We start from the raw sequence: 17,806 nt of genomic DNA, 5'->3' as shown, positions 1-17,806 counted from the left end.
ATCGAACTCATGTGGAAGTGGCTTAAGCTTCTTAGTGCTGTGCTTTACCCCACTGCGCCACAAGGGAGGGCCCTATCTTGTTTTATTTTTAAAGATTTATTTATTTATACATACGGAACTGGGGTATAGGCCAGAGGTGCAGGGGTGGGGAGATGACAGAATTCACCAGAGACAGAGTGGGGAGCAGAACAGGCAGATTTGACTGAACTACACTGCTGAGGGGAACAGCGGTCATGAGAGATCTGCCACACCATGTGGGTCACCTCCCAGTCTGGGTGCTGTAGTGGCTGAAATTGCTTCATAGTGCTATGCTTTAACCTGTTGCACCACCAGGGAGGATCCTATCTTGGTTTTTAATTTTGGCTTTAATTTTAAAGCTGTTATCTTTTATAGTATCTTATTTTATACATGCAATATTTTTGCATATTTCTGAGGTTATTGTAGTTTTTTTTTTTTTAATGAAAAGGGACTTTAATACAGTGAGTATACAACACAGAAGACAAAGAATGTTAATGTCTAAATCAAACACCTGAAGTGGTTATTGTAGTTTTAAATAAAACCTTAAAGGTAAGACATATTCAGATTGCATAAAGCAAATTCATCAGTTTCTAAGTTACTGTGAAGTGAAATCTTTATAACCAACTAAGGGTTAAGAAATACTGGACAGAAATACAGGAGTCCACCTTTCAACCTCCTGTTCTTAATAAGGTAATTGCCATCCTGACTTATATATTGATGTCTTGCTATTAATTGCATCATAAAAATTATAGTTTAATTTTGCAAATTCCTAAATAAATCTTTTAAATCTTTGCTTAAGAAGGCATATAGGTTCTGGTTTATTTCCTGCCAGTCCATTTACAGATAAAGCAGATCATTTAACGTGTAAATTTCCTAGCTTGAGTTTTGTTGATTCTGTCTCCACTGTGCATTTGAATATTATTTACCTCCTATGTCCTATGTATTGGTGGCTAGATCTAAAACTTAAGTGGGATTCAGGCAGTGTGTATGCACTTCATGATATGTGTTCTCCCATTCAAGAACCAGAATATGTGGTGGTTTCTTGTGTTCTATCAGTAACCACTGGTGCTCAATGTTTAGATCTATTTATTCAATATGTGTTGCAAAACCGTGATTTAAAAATTTTATTTCTTTTTCACTTACTGTCTTGGGTATATTTATTTAAGATCTCCATAGCCCTATTTTCAGTAAACACTTTCTACATTCCCCTCTCTGTGCCTTGTGTTTCATTCCTTGAAAGAATACATTTTCCATCTTCTAATGAGAAATACATGGTGATAGATGGGACTTCAAAGTCTGTCCTTTTATTTAAGACTTTATGTGTTATTCCATTCTTCACGTCCCACCTGACCCCTGACTTTAGAGATTGGTGCCAATAATTCTTCAGTTTTCTGAAGTTCTCTGGGAGAAGTATGTTTACTTCTCATTGTTCTTTCTGCTGGGCACTGAATTTTAGTTTTCATCACCATTTTAAGAGTAGTTATTCTTTGAGCTGCTTTCCACTTTCATCGAGTGTGGTTTGGCGTTTTGCGTGCACTCTAGCATGGTTGAAGATGTGTGTTCTGCTTTTTTTTTGTTTTAAGAGGAGTAAGAGCAGAGAAATTTTTACTTTGCTATTTTAACATAGTAAAGTCTTCCTTTTTTCCGTTTCTTCATTTCTATACAGGACTCCAAATACTGTCTTTATTTCCATGGCTTTCAGATCTATATCTGATTTTCTTTTAGAATGTATCTTTTTTATCTACCTGCACAGCTTCCTAGATTTCCTGATTATTTCCCCCAGATGTTTGCCAATTTTATCAATCTTTTCCCAAGACCAGTTTGTGATGCTATTGGTTATTATTTTTTTTTTTTTAAAGATTTATTTCTTTGTACATACAGAACTGGGGTACAGGCCAGAAGCTCAGGGGCGGTGAGAGGCTTCACCAGAGACAGAGTGGGGAACAGAACAGGCAGATCTACGAAGTACACTGCTGAGGGGAGCAGCGGGCGGGCCAGGAGAGGTCTGCCGCGCTATGTGGTCACCTCCGGGGCAGGCGGGAATCGAACTCATGCGGAAGCGGCTTTAGATTCTCAGTGCTGTGCTTTAACCCGCTGCGCCACCAGGGAGGGCCTATTTTTTTTTTTTTACCCGTCATTTTTCTCTGTTGCTTTACTTTAGGTTTATTTTCCTCCCTCCCCATGATATATGTCAGGTTTTAGCCTTTTTTCTAAAATAAATATTTTAAAACTACTTAAGCTCTGTCCTGCAAGTTTTAATATGTGGTATTTTTGTTATTGTTGAATTTAGAATACTTGACAATTTTTTCTTTAACCTGTGGATTATTTATGGTGTGTCTTTATTTTCAAACCTTTGAGATATCTTTTTATTGATTTTTAGCCTTAGACACCATTTCAAAGAAAGAACATACACATCCTTAACTCCTTAACATCCTGTAAAATGAAAAGGTATGAACTAGAGGTAAAGGGATTAGGAAGAATGGGGAACCTTTTATGTAGCTCTACAGAGGTAGGGAGTATAGAACTTAAAAGGACAGACACAAGAACCACCTCCTTTGTTTCGGTTTTTCTTTTAAATCAAAAATTTCTATGACCTGACTTCTTAAAAAGGAGGCACTGTAGTATAAGTTGAGAAGTACAGGTTTGTAGTACTGACCAAAGTCAACCTAGTACTCAGAAGTACTGATTACCCAGTCAAAAAAAAATGTGTTTATGATATTTTCACAGTGTATGATATTTCCAGTATCTATAATAAAGCATTATTATTCAGAAATACAGTTTGATATGGAATACAAATATTTATTATATTCATAAATAGAAAATCATGAAAGGGATATTAACTTCAGTTTAAAAAACAGGTAAGAACATTAACTCCAGTTTCCAGAAGGCATACACATTGTTAAACTCATTTAAAAAAAATGCTTTAATTACAGTAGATATTGTGTGTGTGTGTATGTGGTTATGTGTTATGAAATAGTAAAAGGATAATGCTCCCTGTTGGTGAAGGTGTGAGCCATCAAACTTTTTTGATAGTGTCAGTTTGTCAAATGGTACCTTTTTTGGAGATTAATTTGATAGTCTTTATCATACAGAGAAATACATGTAACATGAATTGGGGTGAAATGCGTTGTTTAAATGAAGCAGTATTGGCTATGAGGTAATCAAAGCTGAATAGTGAATACCTGATGGTTTGTTACACTTGTTTTGTCTACTTTTGTATATGTTTGTAATTTTCTGCAATAAAAAGGGAAATTCTAAGTAACTGGTTAATTATTCTTTTTTTTAAAAAAGATTTATTTATTTATGCATACAGGCCAGAGGTACAGCGGTGGTGAGAGGATTCAGCAGAGACAGAGTGGTCTGCAGAACAGGCAGATCTACAAAATACATTGCTGAGGGGAGCATTGGGCTCCTGCTGAGCCATGTAGGTCACCTTCCTGGCTGGGGGGGTCAGACTTGTGAAGTGGCTGTGACTAGCTTCATAGTGCTGTGCTTTAACCCATTGCACCATCAGGGAGGGCCCTGATAATTATTCCTTATGAAATTTTCCTGTATGTTAATTAAAAATGAAATACAGGCCCTCCCTCGGGTCTGGGATTGAACTTGAACAGCAGCAGCTGCGGCCAACTTGCAGTGCTGTGTCTTAACCCGTTGTGCCATCTGGGAGGGCCCTTATATTGCTTTATTTTTATCCTATATTTTTGTTTGTTGAATTTCTTGGTTGTATAACAGTATGATTTCATTTTATTTGGATATATGTCACTATTCCTTTACCAAATAGTTAAACTAGTCTGTTGGGCCCTCCCCGGTGGTGCAGCGGGTTAAAGCACAGCGCTAAGAAGCTAAGGCCACTTCAGCATAAGTTTGATCCCTGCCTGCCCAGGAGATGATCCACTTGGCGTGGCAGACCTCTCCTGACCCGCCTGCTGCTCCCCTCAGCAGTGTACTTTATCAGTCGGCCTGTTCTGCTCCCCACTCTGTCTCTGGTGAATCCTCTCACTGCCCTGCACAACTGGCCTGTACCCCAGTTCTGTAATGAACAAATAAATAAATCTTAAAAAAAAAAAAAACCACAAAAACCAAAACTAATCTGTTTTTCAGACTGAAACTATACATACAGGCTTTGAAAACTGATTCCCCATTCTTCCCTCCTTGTAGCCCCTGGCAAACACCATTCAACTCTCAATCTCTGAGAGTAGACTAAACTCCTGGTCTCATATGAGTGGAATTATACAACATTTGTTCTTTTTGTCTGACTTATTTTACTTAGCACATTTAAGATTTGCTTATGCTGTATCATGTGACAGAGTTGTATATTGCTAGGTATTGAAATTAGGTATTCTGGTTCCTAGGTATTGAAATAACTTTTCTTCTCTTGGCTTATTTTTACTTATGTTTTATGCTAATTTTTAATTATGATTTTTCAAGTTTTATATATTGTATATTAGTGAAAAATCTAAATTTGGAAATTGAGACAATGAGCACTAATTTGTTGCTTTTAAAAGTGATGGTGATGTGTCTATGGAACAACTAATGCATAAGTTACATTTGAGGGCATGCAATTTTGCTTAGAGAAATAGGTGATCTTACACTTTTCATATGAATATGATTTTGTGAATTGTGGTTCTCAGTCTTTATTAAAAACTCCTGTTCTACGTAGTAGAGAGGCTATGATGTTCCTGAGAGACTGTGACGTTCCCATCAATAAACTAGGCTTAAGTCAACCATGATTCCCTGCAGGAAGGTTAACGATTGCCCGTCCAATGAGTTGAATTTACCTCCTAAGCTCTAGAACATTGGTTAATGTGTTATAACTACATGTGTTTAAGTATATTTAAATTCTTTATCAAATTCCTAAGAAATTGTGTCTGTCTAATCGTGGCTGTGAGATTTACTATATCTTTTGTTCATGTTCCTGACCTACCAACTTCAACTTAAAGATGCTTGATGATAGCTGCCTCAGTGTTATTTTGGAGTGGTTCCCAAATCCTTACCTCACTTAGTAAGCACTGAATTAATGCTGAGTACTGCTGTCATTTTGTTTAATTATTTTTCTTGAAGTGATACCGTATTATGTGAGTTGCAAGTGTTTATGATTGAGAATTAGTATGAACTATGTAGATACACTATGTTAAATTCACTGCTAAAAATCCAGGTTTGTCCTTCTTCATACCCTGTCCCTTTTCCTGATTTAACTGTCCTCTTTTTCCTTAACCTTTTGGTAACTATTAGTTGACCTTACAATGTAAAAGTTTATCAATTGTTTGCTTTATAAATCACATATGAATGAAACCATATGGTGTTGGTTTTTCACTGTTTGGCTTGCTTAAGTAGCCATAATTCACATTAAGTTCATTGATGTTGCAAATGGACATTTTGCCTTAGAGGCTTTTGGACATTTTGTTTTTAAGGTGTTTCTGGTGAATGAGTTTGTATAATTTGAGGTGCTTGTTCTATTTTCTTTGAGTTTAAGGTTTTTAATAGATCAGTTTTCTGATTAATATATAAAACATAGTATTGATAAAAATAAACCCTGCAGGTATGTCAGTCTTACATGTGATTTTTTATTTCCTAAACAGAGACTCTACAGGGGCAGGTAATTCACTGGTCCAGAAGCGGTCTCCTTTACGTCGAAACCAAAAGACCCCAACATCCTTGACCAAGCTGTCTTTACAGGATGGAAATAAAGTCAAAAAACCAGCATGTAAATTTGAAGAGGGTCAGGATGTCCTAGCTAGATGGTCAGATGGCTTGTTTTATCTTGGAACTATCAAAAAGGCAAGTTACTTTAAGATACATAGTCAACTTTTAATAATCTTGAATTTAAATTTAACTTCATATTTTCAGTTTCTAATCACTGTATTTCTCCCTGTTTCAGATAAACATATTGAAACAGAGCTGCTTCATCATATTTGAAGACAGTTCTAAATCCTGGGTTCTCTGGAAGGACATTCAAACAGGCAGGTGCTACTACTACTCTTGAACATGATTTACACTAAGTTTGGTTTTCTTCAGTTTGTCATTTTCTAATGTCTGTTGAGTACAATGTATTAAGATAAGTCAGAATCTTGAGGAGAGGCTAAAAAAATCAAAAGTACTCTATAGTCTTCAAAGAGTCTTAAGTTACATGAGAAGAGCAAGAATTAATTCTGTGAGGGTAGACATAGACCAGAGGACAGGTGCATTCCTGGTGCACATTTATAAACTATTGTTACAACACATCTAAGAACATTAAAAATTTCTTTAGCCATTTGGGCTTCAACTTAACTGTTAACTGCCCATATTAGTACCAAGTAATGTAGAGAACTGATATTTACTGTGCACATACTATTTGCCAGAAGATACAGGGAATTAGAACACAGATAAGGTTTGGAATGCTAAAAAAAATATTCATTAGTAAGTATGGTTTGAAATTACTGTTTAATTATGGTTTTTTATGTTTAGATGGGAAAATGAGGCTATATTTGGGTGCAAGTAAAAATGAATACAGATATGCCTTGATTTGGTTTAGGTACGTTTCTTGTAATACTTTATGCTTTTACAATAATTGCTGTATCACCTTTGAATCTGCTGATTATAGGTGTTTCTCAAGGTAGCTCTTTCATAGAAGTGCTTTATTTATAAAATGTGAATATTAAAATTGCACAATACAGTCCCATTTTTGGTTTTCCTTTTACTGGGGCAATAGGCCTGCACAGTGAGACCTGTGTTTTATTTTCCTTTTGTAGAAAGGAGAAATAAGTTGTCTTTTCTAAAGTAGTTTAGTGATTGGGTTTTGTGTTTGAGTCTGAACTCCAGCTTTGGTAAGTTACTGATATGTTCCATGGACTCCTTTAACTAAATTTAGAATACAAAGGGTTGTTCATGGCCATTTAATTGTAATGCTTAGACACTAGCTCATATGTTGCCATAGAATTAGTAAGTGAATCTAACAAACTGCACTATGGCAGATTCAGTGTGGAGACTTGTGGTGAAAGCGCACGGAGCTGCCAAGAGCAATCGCCATTACAAGATGGCGCCGAGTTCCGGCATGGTAGGCGGTAAACAACTTGCCCGACTAGGCGGGCTCCCGCCTAGCCTGCCCAGCAACGATCGTTGACCAATCCTGTGCAGCCAAGTCGATCTGTCTAGAGACACGCCCTCAAGATCTGTATATAAGCCCGTGATCAGGTTCCCCGGGGCCCCTCACCCTTCATCGCTTCTGTAACCAAGCTGCGCTTCAATAAACCGTGATCGGAGAAGAATTCTTTCTGTGTCAGAGATCTTTTCCACGCTGGTCGTGGGACGCAACAGCTGGTGCCGAAACCCGAGAACCGCATCAGTGAGGACACTGGTGAGGGGCCGAAGAGGATTCAGAACTCCACACGGGAAGCGGTCGACGTCGGTAAGTATCTTCAGGATCGCTCGGACCCGATCTGGATACCAGAACGTCTGACCAGAAAAGTGGACGAGGGACACCGCGCTGAGAACAATGATGACCCTGAGGCTAATCCCCCTGCTGACGCTGCTGACCCTGCTGACGGCGATCTCGACAACCACTGATGAACAATACTTTTGGGCATTTACCCGCACCTGGCCTGTTCCTTTTCCTGTCCATAACCTATCCATAGTGCTACCCCAATTTTATTCCACCACCTGCTCTTATGGAGTACCCTGTAATCCCAAACCCAGAGTATCCAGAGAGGAGAGGTTTAACCTTACTAAGTTTGACCTAAGCGGTACCTTGTGCTTCACTCTTTCCGAGAACGATACAAATTGCATTCAATTGAAAAAATCTAACCTGAGTACTTTTCAAAACCCTCTATTTGATTTAAATCCTAATCTCCCACTTGAGGCTTTGGCTGGGACCCTAAGTCAGATGAGCTCCGGTCTCACCAGTGGCTCAGGCGATTATAGTAATAATACCACAGCAATTAATGTCACTACCTATGCAGTCAACATCACGGCTGTGACGCCCAGCTTTCCTTCCATGGCGAGTGCAAATCATCCCTTTAATGGCTCCTATCCCTTGGCTGCCTGCCGCACTTTTCATTTGTCTTTTCCCCCCGAATTTATGGATTGTAGGGATAGACGCTCCCCTGATTACTCCAATGGCTGGTATCTGTGGCCGAGTCGGGTGGGAAGATGGGGTGAACGCTCCATACCATCGAGTTACCTTTTATCTGCCTGGGTACTTCAAAATGCTCAAGGAGCGAACTGTGATCTGTCTCCTATTATTAACTTACTTCCTTCCACAGTTGCGCTGATCAATGCTACTGGAACCTTCAACACAACCGCTCAGAAAATCAGATACACTGCGACTGAACAAAAACAGGACCTAAATTTTACAGGGGGACATTTCTGTGTGGACCCACCGTTTTTATTCTTGGTCTTTAATTCCTCTACAGGCACTCTTGTAGATTGCACATCAGATAACTGTTCATTGACCCAATGCTGGAATCATCGACACAAATTTGCCCTTAGTATGCGATTACCGACCTTTGTTCCTATCCCGGTTCAAACCAACCCGAATGATTTCCCCATTACCACTTTACTAAGAACCAAAAGGGATTTTGGAATTACTGCAGCCCTGATATCGGCGATTGTGATGTCTATCGGTGCCGCCGTGACGGCAGCGACAGCCATGATCAATCAAATTCAAACGGTCAGTACTATCAACGAGGTTGTCCAGAAAACTTCTGCTTCTCTGCAAGTTCAACAGAAGATGAACAGTCATCTTGCCTCCTGCCTCTTGTTATTAAATAAGAGGGTCGATCTCTTAGAAAACAATATTTTATCCCTGTTCGATATTATGAGTATGAGCTGTGTGGACAGAACGGCTCACTTGTGTGTAACGCCATACTCTGCTTCGCTTAATGACTCCCGGGCTTTGGGAGCTCTTCTTGCTGGCAATTGGTCCCGTGATTTTGAAGCCCTTCAGAATAATTTCACTCTCCGTATTGTGGCCCTCAATGTCACCAAGGCAGAAGTCATCACTCTGACGCAGTTCACGGACTGGCTGTGGACTACTTTTTCGTACTTCAAGGAGTGGGTTGGTGTGGGCATGTTCGGTGTGTCTCTTCTTGCGGGTCTTGTGCTGGCGCTGTTTCTCTTGTACCGCTCGGCTCTTGCTCACAGGCGGGATAAGGTAGCAATTGCTCGGGCTTTGGCTGCTCTGGACGCTGGCCACTCCCCCCAAGCTTGGATTGGCATGTTGCGAGAGGCCTAGGACAGCTGGTCCAGTGCCATTGCACCCGAGGGGCATCCTGGCCCATTGCACTCGGATGGGCTGGACATGTCTGCACAGGTAGTTTGCATCCACGAATGCACTGACGTGATCCCGTCAGGAAGGCATGACGTTGTGCATATGGGTTTCCTTCACCTCTCCCATCCCTGGTAAAAGAAGGATTCTGGTTTTCAGGGCAATGTCCTCTGCCTTCAACTATGACTGTTAATTGGCCTCTCCCATTTATCAAACAAAAAAGGGGGAAATGTGGTGAAAGCGCACGGAGCTGCCAAGAGCAATCGCCATTACAAGATGGCGCCGAGTTCCGGCATGGTAGGCGGTAAACAACTTGCCCGACTAGGCGGGCTCCCGCCTAGCCTGCCCAGCAACGATCGTTGACCAATCCTGTGCAGCCAAGTCGATCTGTCTAGAGACACGCCCTCAAGATCTGTATATAAGCCCGTGATCAGGTTCCCCGGGGCCCCTCACCCTTCATCGCTTCTGTAACCAAGCTGCGCTTCAATAAACCGTGATCGGAGAAGAATTCTTTCTGTGTCAGAGATCTTTTCCACGCTGGTCGTGGGACGCAACAGAGACTAGTTTTAGTAGTTTTTTTTTCCTATAAGAAACATGCTCTGTGTGTATGTACATGTATATCTTAGGTAATTTAATGTGAAAAGATTTTTTTTTTCAAGATTTATTTATTTATTTATTTATGTGTACAGAACTGGGGCACAAGCCAGAGGGGCAGGGGTGGTGAGAGGACTCACCAGAGACAGAGTGGGGAGCAGAATAGGCAGATCGACAAAGTATACTGTTGAGGGGAACAGTAGGCGAGACAGGAGAGGTCTGCCATTTCATGTGGATCACCTGTGGGGCTGGGGATCAAACGTGCACTGAAGCGGCTGCCACTAGCTTGCAGTTTGCAATAACCTGTTGTGCCACCAGGGAGGGCCATAATGAGAAAAGATTCTAAGGAGTTTATGTAAGGAAAATATATAGGAAAAATATATAATGATAGTCAAGGAAATGTGCATTACAATAGAGAATGTTAAGACCATTAAATAAATTTAAAAGAATTTTTCATTTTAACACCTAATGGTTTCGGTGAAAGCCATACACTGCTGGTGGAAGTGTAAATTTCTATTCTGGATATTAAATTTTAATAGTTGTATAAAATGTTTTATAGCAGATGTACTTCTCACAGTTATTCAAAAGGAAAAAGGTATTTGTTACATCTGAGATGAAATGAGCAGGACTTTATTGTCAGTTGATTTATGCTGAGGGAGTCTATAGCTATAACAACTTCATAAACTTCATAATGAAGAAAAAATGAACATAAATTTCACAAGTAAAGATAGATTCTTGCTTCTTCAGGATTGTTTCCTAATGTGAACACAAATTGTCAAGTTGGTGCTACCTTTTCCCTCACCAATCCACATGGTTTAGTGGGAGTCAGATCAGGCATCCACCTTAATTTGGGGTAATCGTCATTTTCCAGATAACTGCAGGTTTGGACTGAGAGGTTCCAAGCGCAGACTGGTGGTTCTCTTGATTGGAGTCCTAAACTTAGAAGCTCTGGGAGCCCTTGTCCAGCTAACTTTTTAAGAAAACAACTTTTTTTTACAGGAAATTAACAAAGCCTAGGAGAGGAAGAGATAGAGAACAAAAGACCAAAGAAATAGGAGAAAATGCAAAAAAACAAATAAATTTTGGTGACTTGTATGTCTTAAGAATAGAGGTATAATATGTTTGGCTCTTTCCACTGTATGGAATGTTACTTGTCTTTAGAAGTCATAATTTTGTAAATGACTGAAAATATTTTTGGCAGAAAAAATACTGCATCCCGCAGTACAGAGTAGAGAATATGGACTCTGATATATTGGGGGTTGGACCCTATCTTAATACTTTCTGATTGAAGGTCTGCATTTTTTCTTAATAAATAGGGTATTTACCTACAGGTTGTAGAATTATATCAAATTTTATGTTGCATCTAACTCACTGCTTGGCCCATAGCACAAAATTTAAAATTTTATTATTGTTATGTAAGTAAAGCATATGTGTATGCTTTATGTGTATTAATATTTTCACTACATATATTGAAGCTGACAAGAGAATATTGGCAGTAATTGTGTTAGAGTAATTGTGTTAGAGTAAAAAATTTTGTAGAATAAGATTATTTTTAGAATAAAAATTATTAAAAAGGAATAATTATCCAGGTAAAAATAATATAAACTGTGAAACCGTCCAACTTTTATTGTAGTAGAATTATGTATACCATTAGTTCCAGTGGACATCAACTTCAAGAATTGGAAGTTAAAAAGTGGTCAGCCTCTTTCATAAATTAGTAAATAAATGTTTAGAATACAAGAGTAAAGGAGTCTTTGGTATCTTTTTTGCTCCTTTTTTTAAAGATGGTATGGGGTGAGTTAACTAACGTGCGCATTCTAGTGTTTACAAAATATCCTTGGACTTGTGGAGAGTGGAAATATTGGAAGTAAATAATAAGTTATCCTGCCTGAGACCCCGTTTAAATTGTACCCTCTAAAAAAACAGATTGAGTTGTGATTGAAGATAATTAAGACATCGTAAGGTAAAGGTGGGAAGGGCACAGGAAGGAGAGAGTAACATTTTGTGTTTTGTCCTTCCTTGAGAAGAAATCATTGTGACCTGGTAACAAGTATTGCCAGTATGATCTATTCACTTAGTCAAAAAAAATAGCTTTTCTATTTGAAACGCTTCTTAATTATATGATAACTGTCTTCTTAATTTATAATTTAAATATTTCAGGAGCCACTGGAAGTGGGGAAATGGTCTGTACAATATGTCAAGAAGAATATTCAGAAGCTCCTAATGAAATGGTTATATGTGATAAGTGTGGCCAAGGTAAACATTAATTTTTTATTCTTATGGAAAAGTTTTGTTACATACTTATGCCCCTGTTGAAGATAACTGATTAAAAATCCTTTATAGTATTACTTGAAGCTGTTACGGTTTTTCATCATTTATACATATAGTAATACAGGAAAAGAGAATACTAAAATGCCTTCTTGAAATTGCATCACAATGTCTATTAAAACAGATTTTGCTTTATGCTTTTTTTGATATTAAGGGTATCATCAGTTGTGTCACACACCTCATATTGATTCCAGTGTGATTGATTCAGATGAAAAATGGCTCTGTCGACAGTGTGTTTTTGCAACAACAACAAAGGTATCTTTTAAGTATTTTGGGCCAAAGCCCTCAATGGAATTTGTAAGGGAGTCTCAATATATTGGTTGTGTACATTGAAAATTTATTTGAATGAAATGAAAAATAAATTTTGGGCAATAAGAAGTGCTATTTACTATTGACTATTATTATTTATTATTAATGATGCTTAAGTGACCTGCAACTATTCTTGGATTTATTTGCTGATCGTTGTCTTGAAATTGGGGCAGTAATTTGGAAGAAGAGACAACAAAATAGATTCTTAGTCAATTTGTAATATAGTAGGAAATTTAGAATGGAAGTAACTTTATAAGTGTTATAAGCATTTTTATATTCTAGAATTGTATTTAAAATTTTACCTTTCACTTATTTAATTAACCTTTTCCCTCTATTATAGAGGGGTGGTGCTCTTAAGAAAGGACCTAATGCCAAAGCATTGCAAGTCATGAAGCAGACATTACCCTATAGTGTGGCAGATCTGGAATGGGATGCAGGTCATAAAACTAATGTCCAGCAATGTTACTGCTATTGTGGAGGCCCTGGAGAGTAAGTAAATAGTTATTTAATGCATTTTCAATAATTTTTATTTGCTTTTATTGTCTACCTTATTGTTCTTATTGATTGTGATGTGGGAGTATTAATGGACTGTAAATGTATGAAAGTATTAAAAAGAAAATTAAGAAGATTAGAGACTGGTTATATTCATCCTTAATTTATTTTGCTACATAAATAAGAGTTCTATTTATGTTTAGAGGTCATTTACATTTACCTTCTGCTCACTGGTTCTAGTTGTATTCTTTGGAACTAAGGAAAATTCTATTTCTTAGGCAGTAACTCAAAATATGTCAACCCAACAATCAAATAAATTCCCACCTCATGACTCACATACAAATAACATTGTTTTTTCCTGGCTGAAATCTCTGTTATCAAAAAACATTCTTTAAGACATGATACCCAGAGTGCTTTTGTTGCTGTCTAGTTTTTGAAAAGTTGCTCTTGAAATACATTGTCATATTTGGAGTATGCAGTATTTCCATAGAAAGAGTTTCCATAGATTACACTAAGGCTTTTAGTTCTGCATTATACTTCTCTTGTTGCAGAAACAGATTGTATTACTTCTCTTTGGTTATCCCATTGTAGTCTTTTGGTTTAAGTTGGGTTTGTATGTAGGTGGTTAGCTAATAATACCTTTTAGGTCTTTTTTTCCTCCATATTAGCTGATAATTAAGCTAACTGTGATTAATTTATTTATAGTATACTCTTAAAAATGCTACTTAATAGCATTATATTAACCTGTTTGAATAGTAATTATTAGTTTCTTAGGTTTTTCTTATTAGATTTTGTATTTCTTTTAAGACAGAGTTGGCAATGTAGTAGAATTGTGTAGTAGATGGTTAGTGATGTAAACATGAATAAATGGATTTTTAGCTCATTCATCTCCGATCATACACAATTTTTATGATTTAATTTCTTTTTATTTTTTTTTGAATATTTATTTATGAATACAGAACTGGGGTATCGGCCAGAGGTACAGGGCAGTGACAGGATTCACCAGAGACAGTGGGGAGGAGAACAGGCCTACTGATGAAGTACACTGCTGAGGGGAGCTGTGGGCCGGTCAGGAGAGGTCTTCCTCACCATGTGGGTCACCTCTGGGGTGGGGATTGAACTCATGCTGAAGTAGCTTTAACTTCTTTGTGCTGTGCTTTAACCCACTGGCCACCAGGGAGGGCCCAATTTAACTTTTTTTAATGGAACACATCTCAGTTTATAGTCCTCTGCAGATTTAAGAAACATATTGTCTGGTTTATTTGAATCTTACTTGTAAAAGAGATAAATAGACCCAGAGAGTAATCGTTCTCCTTTACTCATTCATAACCTAGCATTTAGTTTAAAGCACTACTCACAACTGATAGAAACCATTGTAAGACATTATTTTATGAAACTGATTATTCATTGTGTTTTGGGGGGAGTAGAAAGTTGGTGTGAAAATAATTCCAGGGTTGGCCCAACAGGTTAAAGTGCAGCACTACAAAGCTAGGTGCAGCTGCTTCAGCATGAGTTCAATCCCCAGCTAGGGAGGTGACCCCCCTCTATGGCACAGTAGAGTTCTCTTATTTTGTCTGCTGCTTCCCTTAGCATTGTACTTCATCATTCTGCCTGTTCTGCTCCCCACTTTGTCTCTGGTGAATCCTCTCACCACCTCTGCCCCTCTGGCCTGTACACCAGCTCTGTATGCATAAATAAATAAATCTCTTTTAAAAAGAAAGAAAACAATTCCAGGCTTTTGTGCTTTGGCAGAGATCTTTTGCTAGTGTAGGAACTGTGCCCTTGTTGACTAGAAGTAGTGGATGTATTTTCCAACCTCCTATAAATTCTTGTGAATAAAGAGGGAAGGAATGAATGCTTAATGCTAACCTTTTTGAGAAAGAAAAACTTTAATACTAAGTGTATCACAAATGTGATATATTCAGAATTCTGTTCTGCATAATGTCACTTTAGTTATTGCTTTCTACCTTTTTGAAAGGTGTTAATTTTAATCTTAAATTTTCCTTACAGCTGGTATTTAAAGATGCTGCAATGTTGCAAATGTAAGCAGTGGTTTCATGAGGCTTGTGTGCAATGCCTTCAAAAGCCAATGTTATTTGGAGACCGGTGAGAAGACATTTAAACTTTACTGGTTGACTTTTTTTTTTTACTTTTATCGTGGTTCTTTGCAGTTCCAGGTTTTTAAAACTTGTTTTAGTAATTTGTAAAGGGTTCACTTTGGAGGGGAAATAATGGATAATAGACTTAAATTACACAGAATTTAAATATATATGAAATTTTTGTGCTTTTGTGTGTTATTCCAGAAAGCTTTAAGTCTTTGATTAATGATTACATTTGTTCGCATTATCCCACAATAGCTCTAAACTGTTCTCAAAGGGTCACAGAACTTTGATACACACCAGTTACACCTTCTATATGAAGAATTTCTAAAAACAGATCTCTACTGTGTTTTGTGGATTAGAAAAATGAAGTAAAGAGAGAGGGCTCTAGGAATAAAAATTAAAGATTGAGCACTGAATGTGCTATCAGGAAGCCTGGCCATTTAAAGCTTAGTCTGTGGTACTTACTATCTATCGGCCCTGAGTTTGTTTTCTTTGGATTTATTTTACCAGCTTGCATTGTGCAGTGAATATAACAGTGTATAATAAGAAAGCCATCCAAATTCTGGTATATACAGCCACTAGTAAACTATGAGCCTCTGTGTGAAGTCCGCAATGGTTTAAAAATAAAATTGGCTTTCTCCCAGATAAAACTATATAATTATTTGTCATAGTTAGAAAAGAAATTTTTTCGTAATGTCATAATGCAAATTATACTTCGCTTTAATTGTTAAATGATTTATGTGTACTCTTAAATATTTAATATATAGCTTTTGTTCTTTCCTTAGATTTTATACATTTATTTGCTCTGTCTGTAGTTCTGGACCTGAATACCTCAAACGTCTACCATTACAGTGGTAAGTATAGACATATCTGTTAAGGAATAAGAAAGCCATATTCTAAAACCTATAGTATGAAGCGTTAATATGAAACATATTTCATACAAACATCCATTTACTTGGCTTAGACTTTTATCTTTTGTATTCAAATGGCATAATATATAGCTTTCAAAACATCTTTTAAATCTTTATTGATTTTTTTCTAGATCTTTGGGGCCTTCAGAATAGCAAACACTAGAAGGGACAAAGATCTTATGACAAATAAGCCAATTTCTGCTTCAGTCTAGTAACTCTTGAGCATGAGAAATCTGAATTTGGGAGATTTACTCACAAAGTGCTTAGAAATCTTTGTTGAATGTTGTACTTGGATAACAGTATTTTGTAGTAATGAAAAGTAGTAAAGTTTTTGATTATAAAATATTTTTTCTTACATGGGTACTCGGTGATGGGAAACCCATGGGGATTACAATTGAGATGAAAAAAAAATGTACAAAATGAATTTTTTTATAAAAAAAAATTTGTTCTTAAAATCAGATCCTCTAAATGCATTTTAAGAAATCAAATATGGTTTAATTTATAGTTACTATCCTGTGCAGGATAAGTAAATGTTTAGTTAATGTTTTCCAATGATTTTTTAATGTAATAATAATTTGTTATATTGTGAATATGACAACATTGACACTGTTCCCTAAATACTTCACTTTAGATTTAATTGCTGGTTTTATAAAAAGACTGTGTAATTTCTTAGCAATAACCAAAAACATTGTTTTCGTATATTTTGATTATTTTTGGATTCCAGGGTAGATATAGCACACCTATGCCTTTATAACCTAAGTGTTATTCACAAGAAGAAATACTTTGATTCTGAACTTGAGCTTATGACATACATTAATGAAAACTGGGATAGATTGCACCCTGGAGAGGTAGGTGGTCTTGAGCTAAATCTCATTAGTTATTTGATGTCTTTTTTTTGTTTTATTTTGTTAAAAACAACTAAGACACGTGTAAGTCAGACATCTAAAGTATAATTTTACTTTTAATTCAGAGATAAATAACTTTGGTAAGACTATTAGGATGAACCCATTTACATCCTCCGATGGTGGACTGGGGGAAATATTACAAAGAGGTAAATTACTTGATTTTTCCTTTTTCTGAAGTGAGAATCATTGTTACTAAGGTTAAGTGGAGGGAGAAATCCTTATTCTTGGGAACCTTACTGAAGATTCCTTTTTCTTTTCTTTTAAATGGTCCTTACATTGAGAGAGGTAGGCAAAACTTTTATTTCTTTTGTTAATACTCTCTCATATACCTGTCAAGGATAGTAGGACTCATTAATAGTATTAGGAGAATGAGTTAGGTAGTGAAGTTACATGAGTTGGATATAATCATCTCATTTTCACATCTCATTTTGCTTTTCATTTGCCCACTATAGCCCCTCATGCTTGTTTGCAAAAAAAAAAAAAAAATTGGGGGAGAAGTAATATCTAAGTTAAGCATGTTCATTGAAGATTTTGAAGCTATACTAGCACAAAAAGGAAAGTAAAGCAAAGTAACTCAAACAAGTGTAATCCTTACCTTGTTTTTAGCATTTATTTAGAATTATTAAAAAATAGATATTAACTCAAAGGTTAGTTAAAAATTTGTTTCATAATATGCAGAATTAGATATGTGAAGCTTAGTCAAACATTACTCCAGTAAAATCTGATTGTAATTTGGGGAAGAATTTGCATTTTAAATGGCTCATCAAATAGGATATCAAGGGTTTTCATTATTTGGGGGATTTTGTGAGGCATCAGGAGAGCATAATGTATAATTGTTTAAAAGTTAATCGATGGCTTATCACTTGCATAAAACACCTGAAGAATGTTTAGGTTTTCACATAAAGT

General features: G+C 36.9%; 1 protein-coding gene across 1 annotated transcript in view; it reads left to right on the top strand.

The window, feature by feature from the left end:
- The window catches only part of MTF2 (metal response element binding transcription factor 2), a 47,965-nt gene that overhangs the window by 14,413 nt on the left and 15,746 nt on the right, over window positions 1-17,806 (top strand). Inside the window, exons 2-9 of the mRNA XM_004689773.1 lie at window positions 5,598-5,796; window positions 5,897-5,978; window positions 12,014-12,109; window positions 12,336-12,436; window positions 12,831-12,979; window positions 14,993-15,088; window positions 15,870-15,938; window positions 16,720-16,843. Coding sequence (XP_004689830.1) covers window positions 5,598-5,796; window positions 5,897-5,978; window positions 12,014-12,109; window positions 12,336-12,436; window positions 12,831-12,979; window positions 14,993-15,088; window positions 15,870-15,938; window positions 16,720-16,843 — 916 coding nt within the window. The remainder of the gene's footprint in view (window positions 1-5,597; window positions 5,797-5,896; window positions 5,979-12,013; window positions 12,110-12,335; window positions 12,437-12,830; window positions 12,980-14,992; window positions 15,089-15,869; window positions 15,939-16,719; window positions 16,844-17,806) is intronic.

This window comes from Condylura cristata, unplaced genomic scaffold (genome assembly GCF_000260355.1).
Source record: "Condylura cristata isolate star-nosed mole 26May11 unplaced genomic scaffold, ConCri1.0 scaffold00026, whole genome shotgun sequence".
NCBI lineage: Eukaryota > Metazoa > Chordata > Mammalia > Eulipotyphla > Talpidae > Condylura > Condylura cristata.
This window is presented reverse-complemented; position numbering and strand designations above follow the sequence as displayed.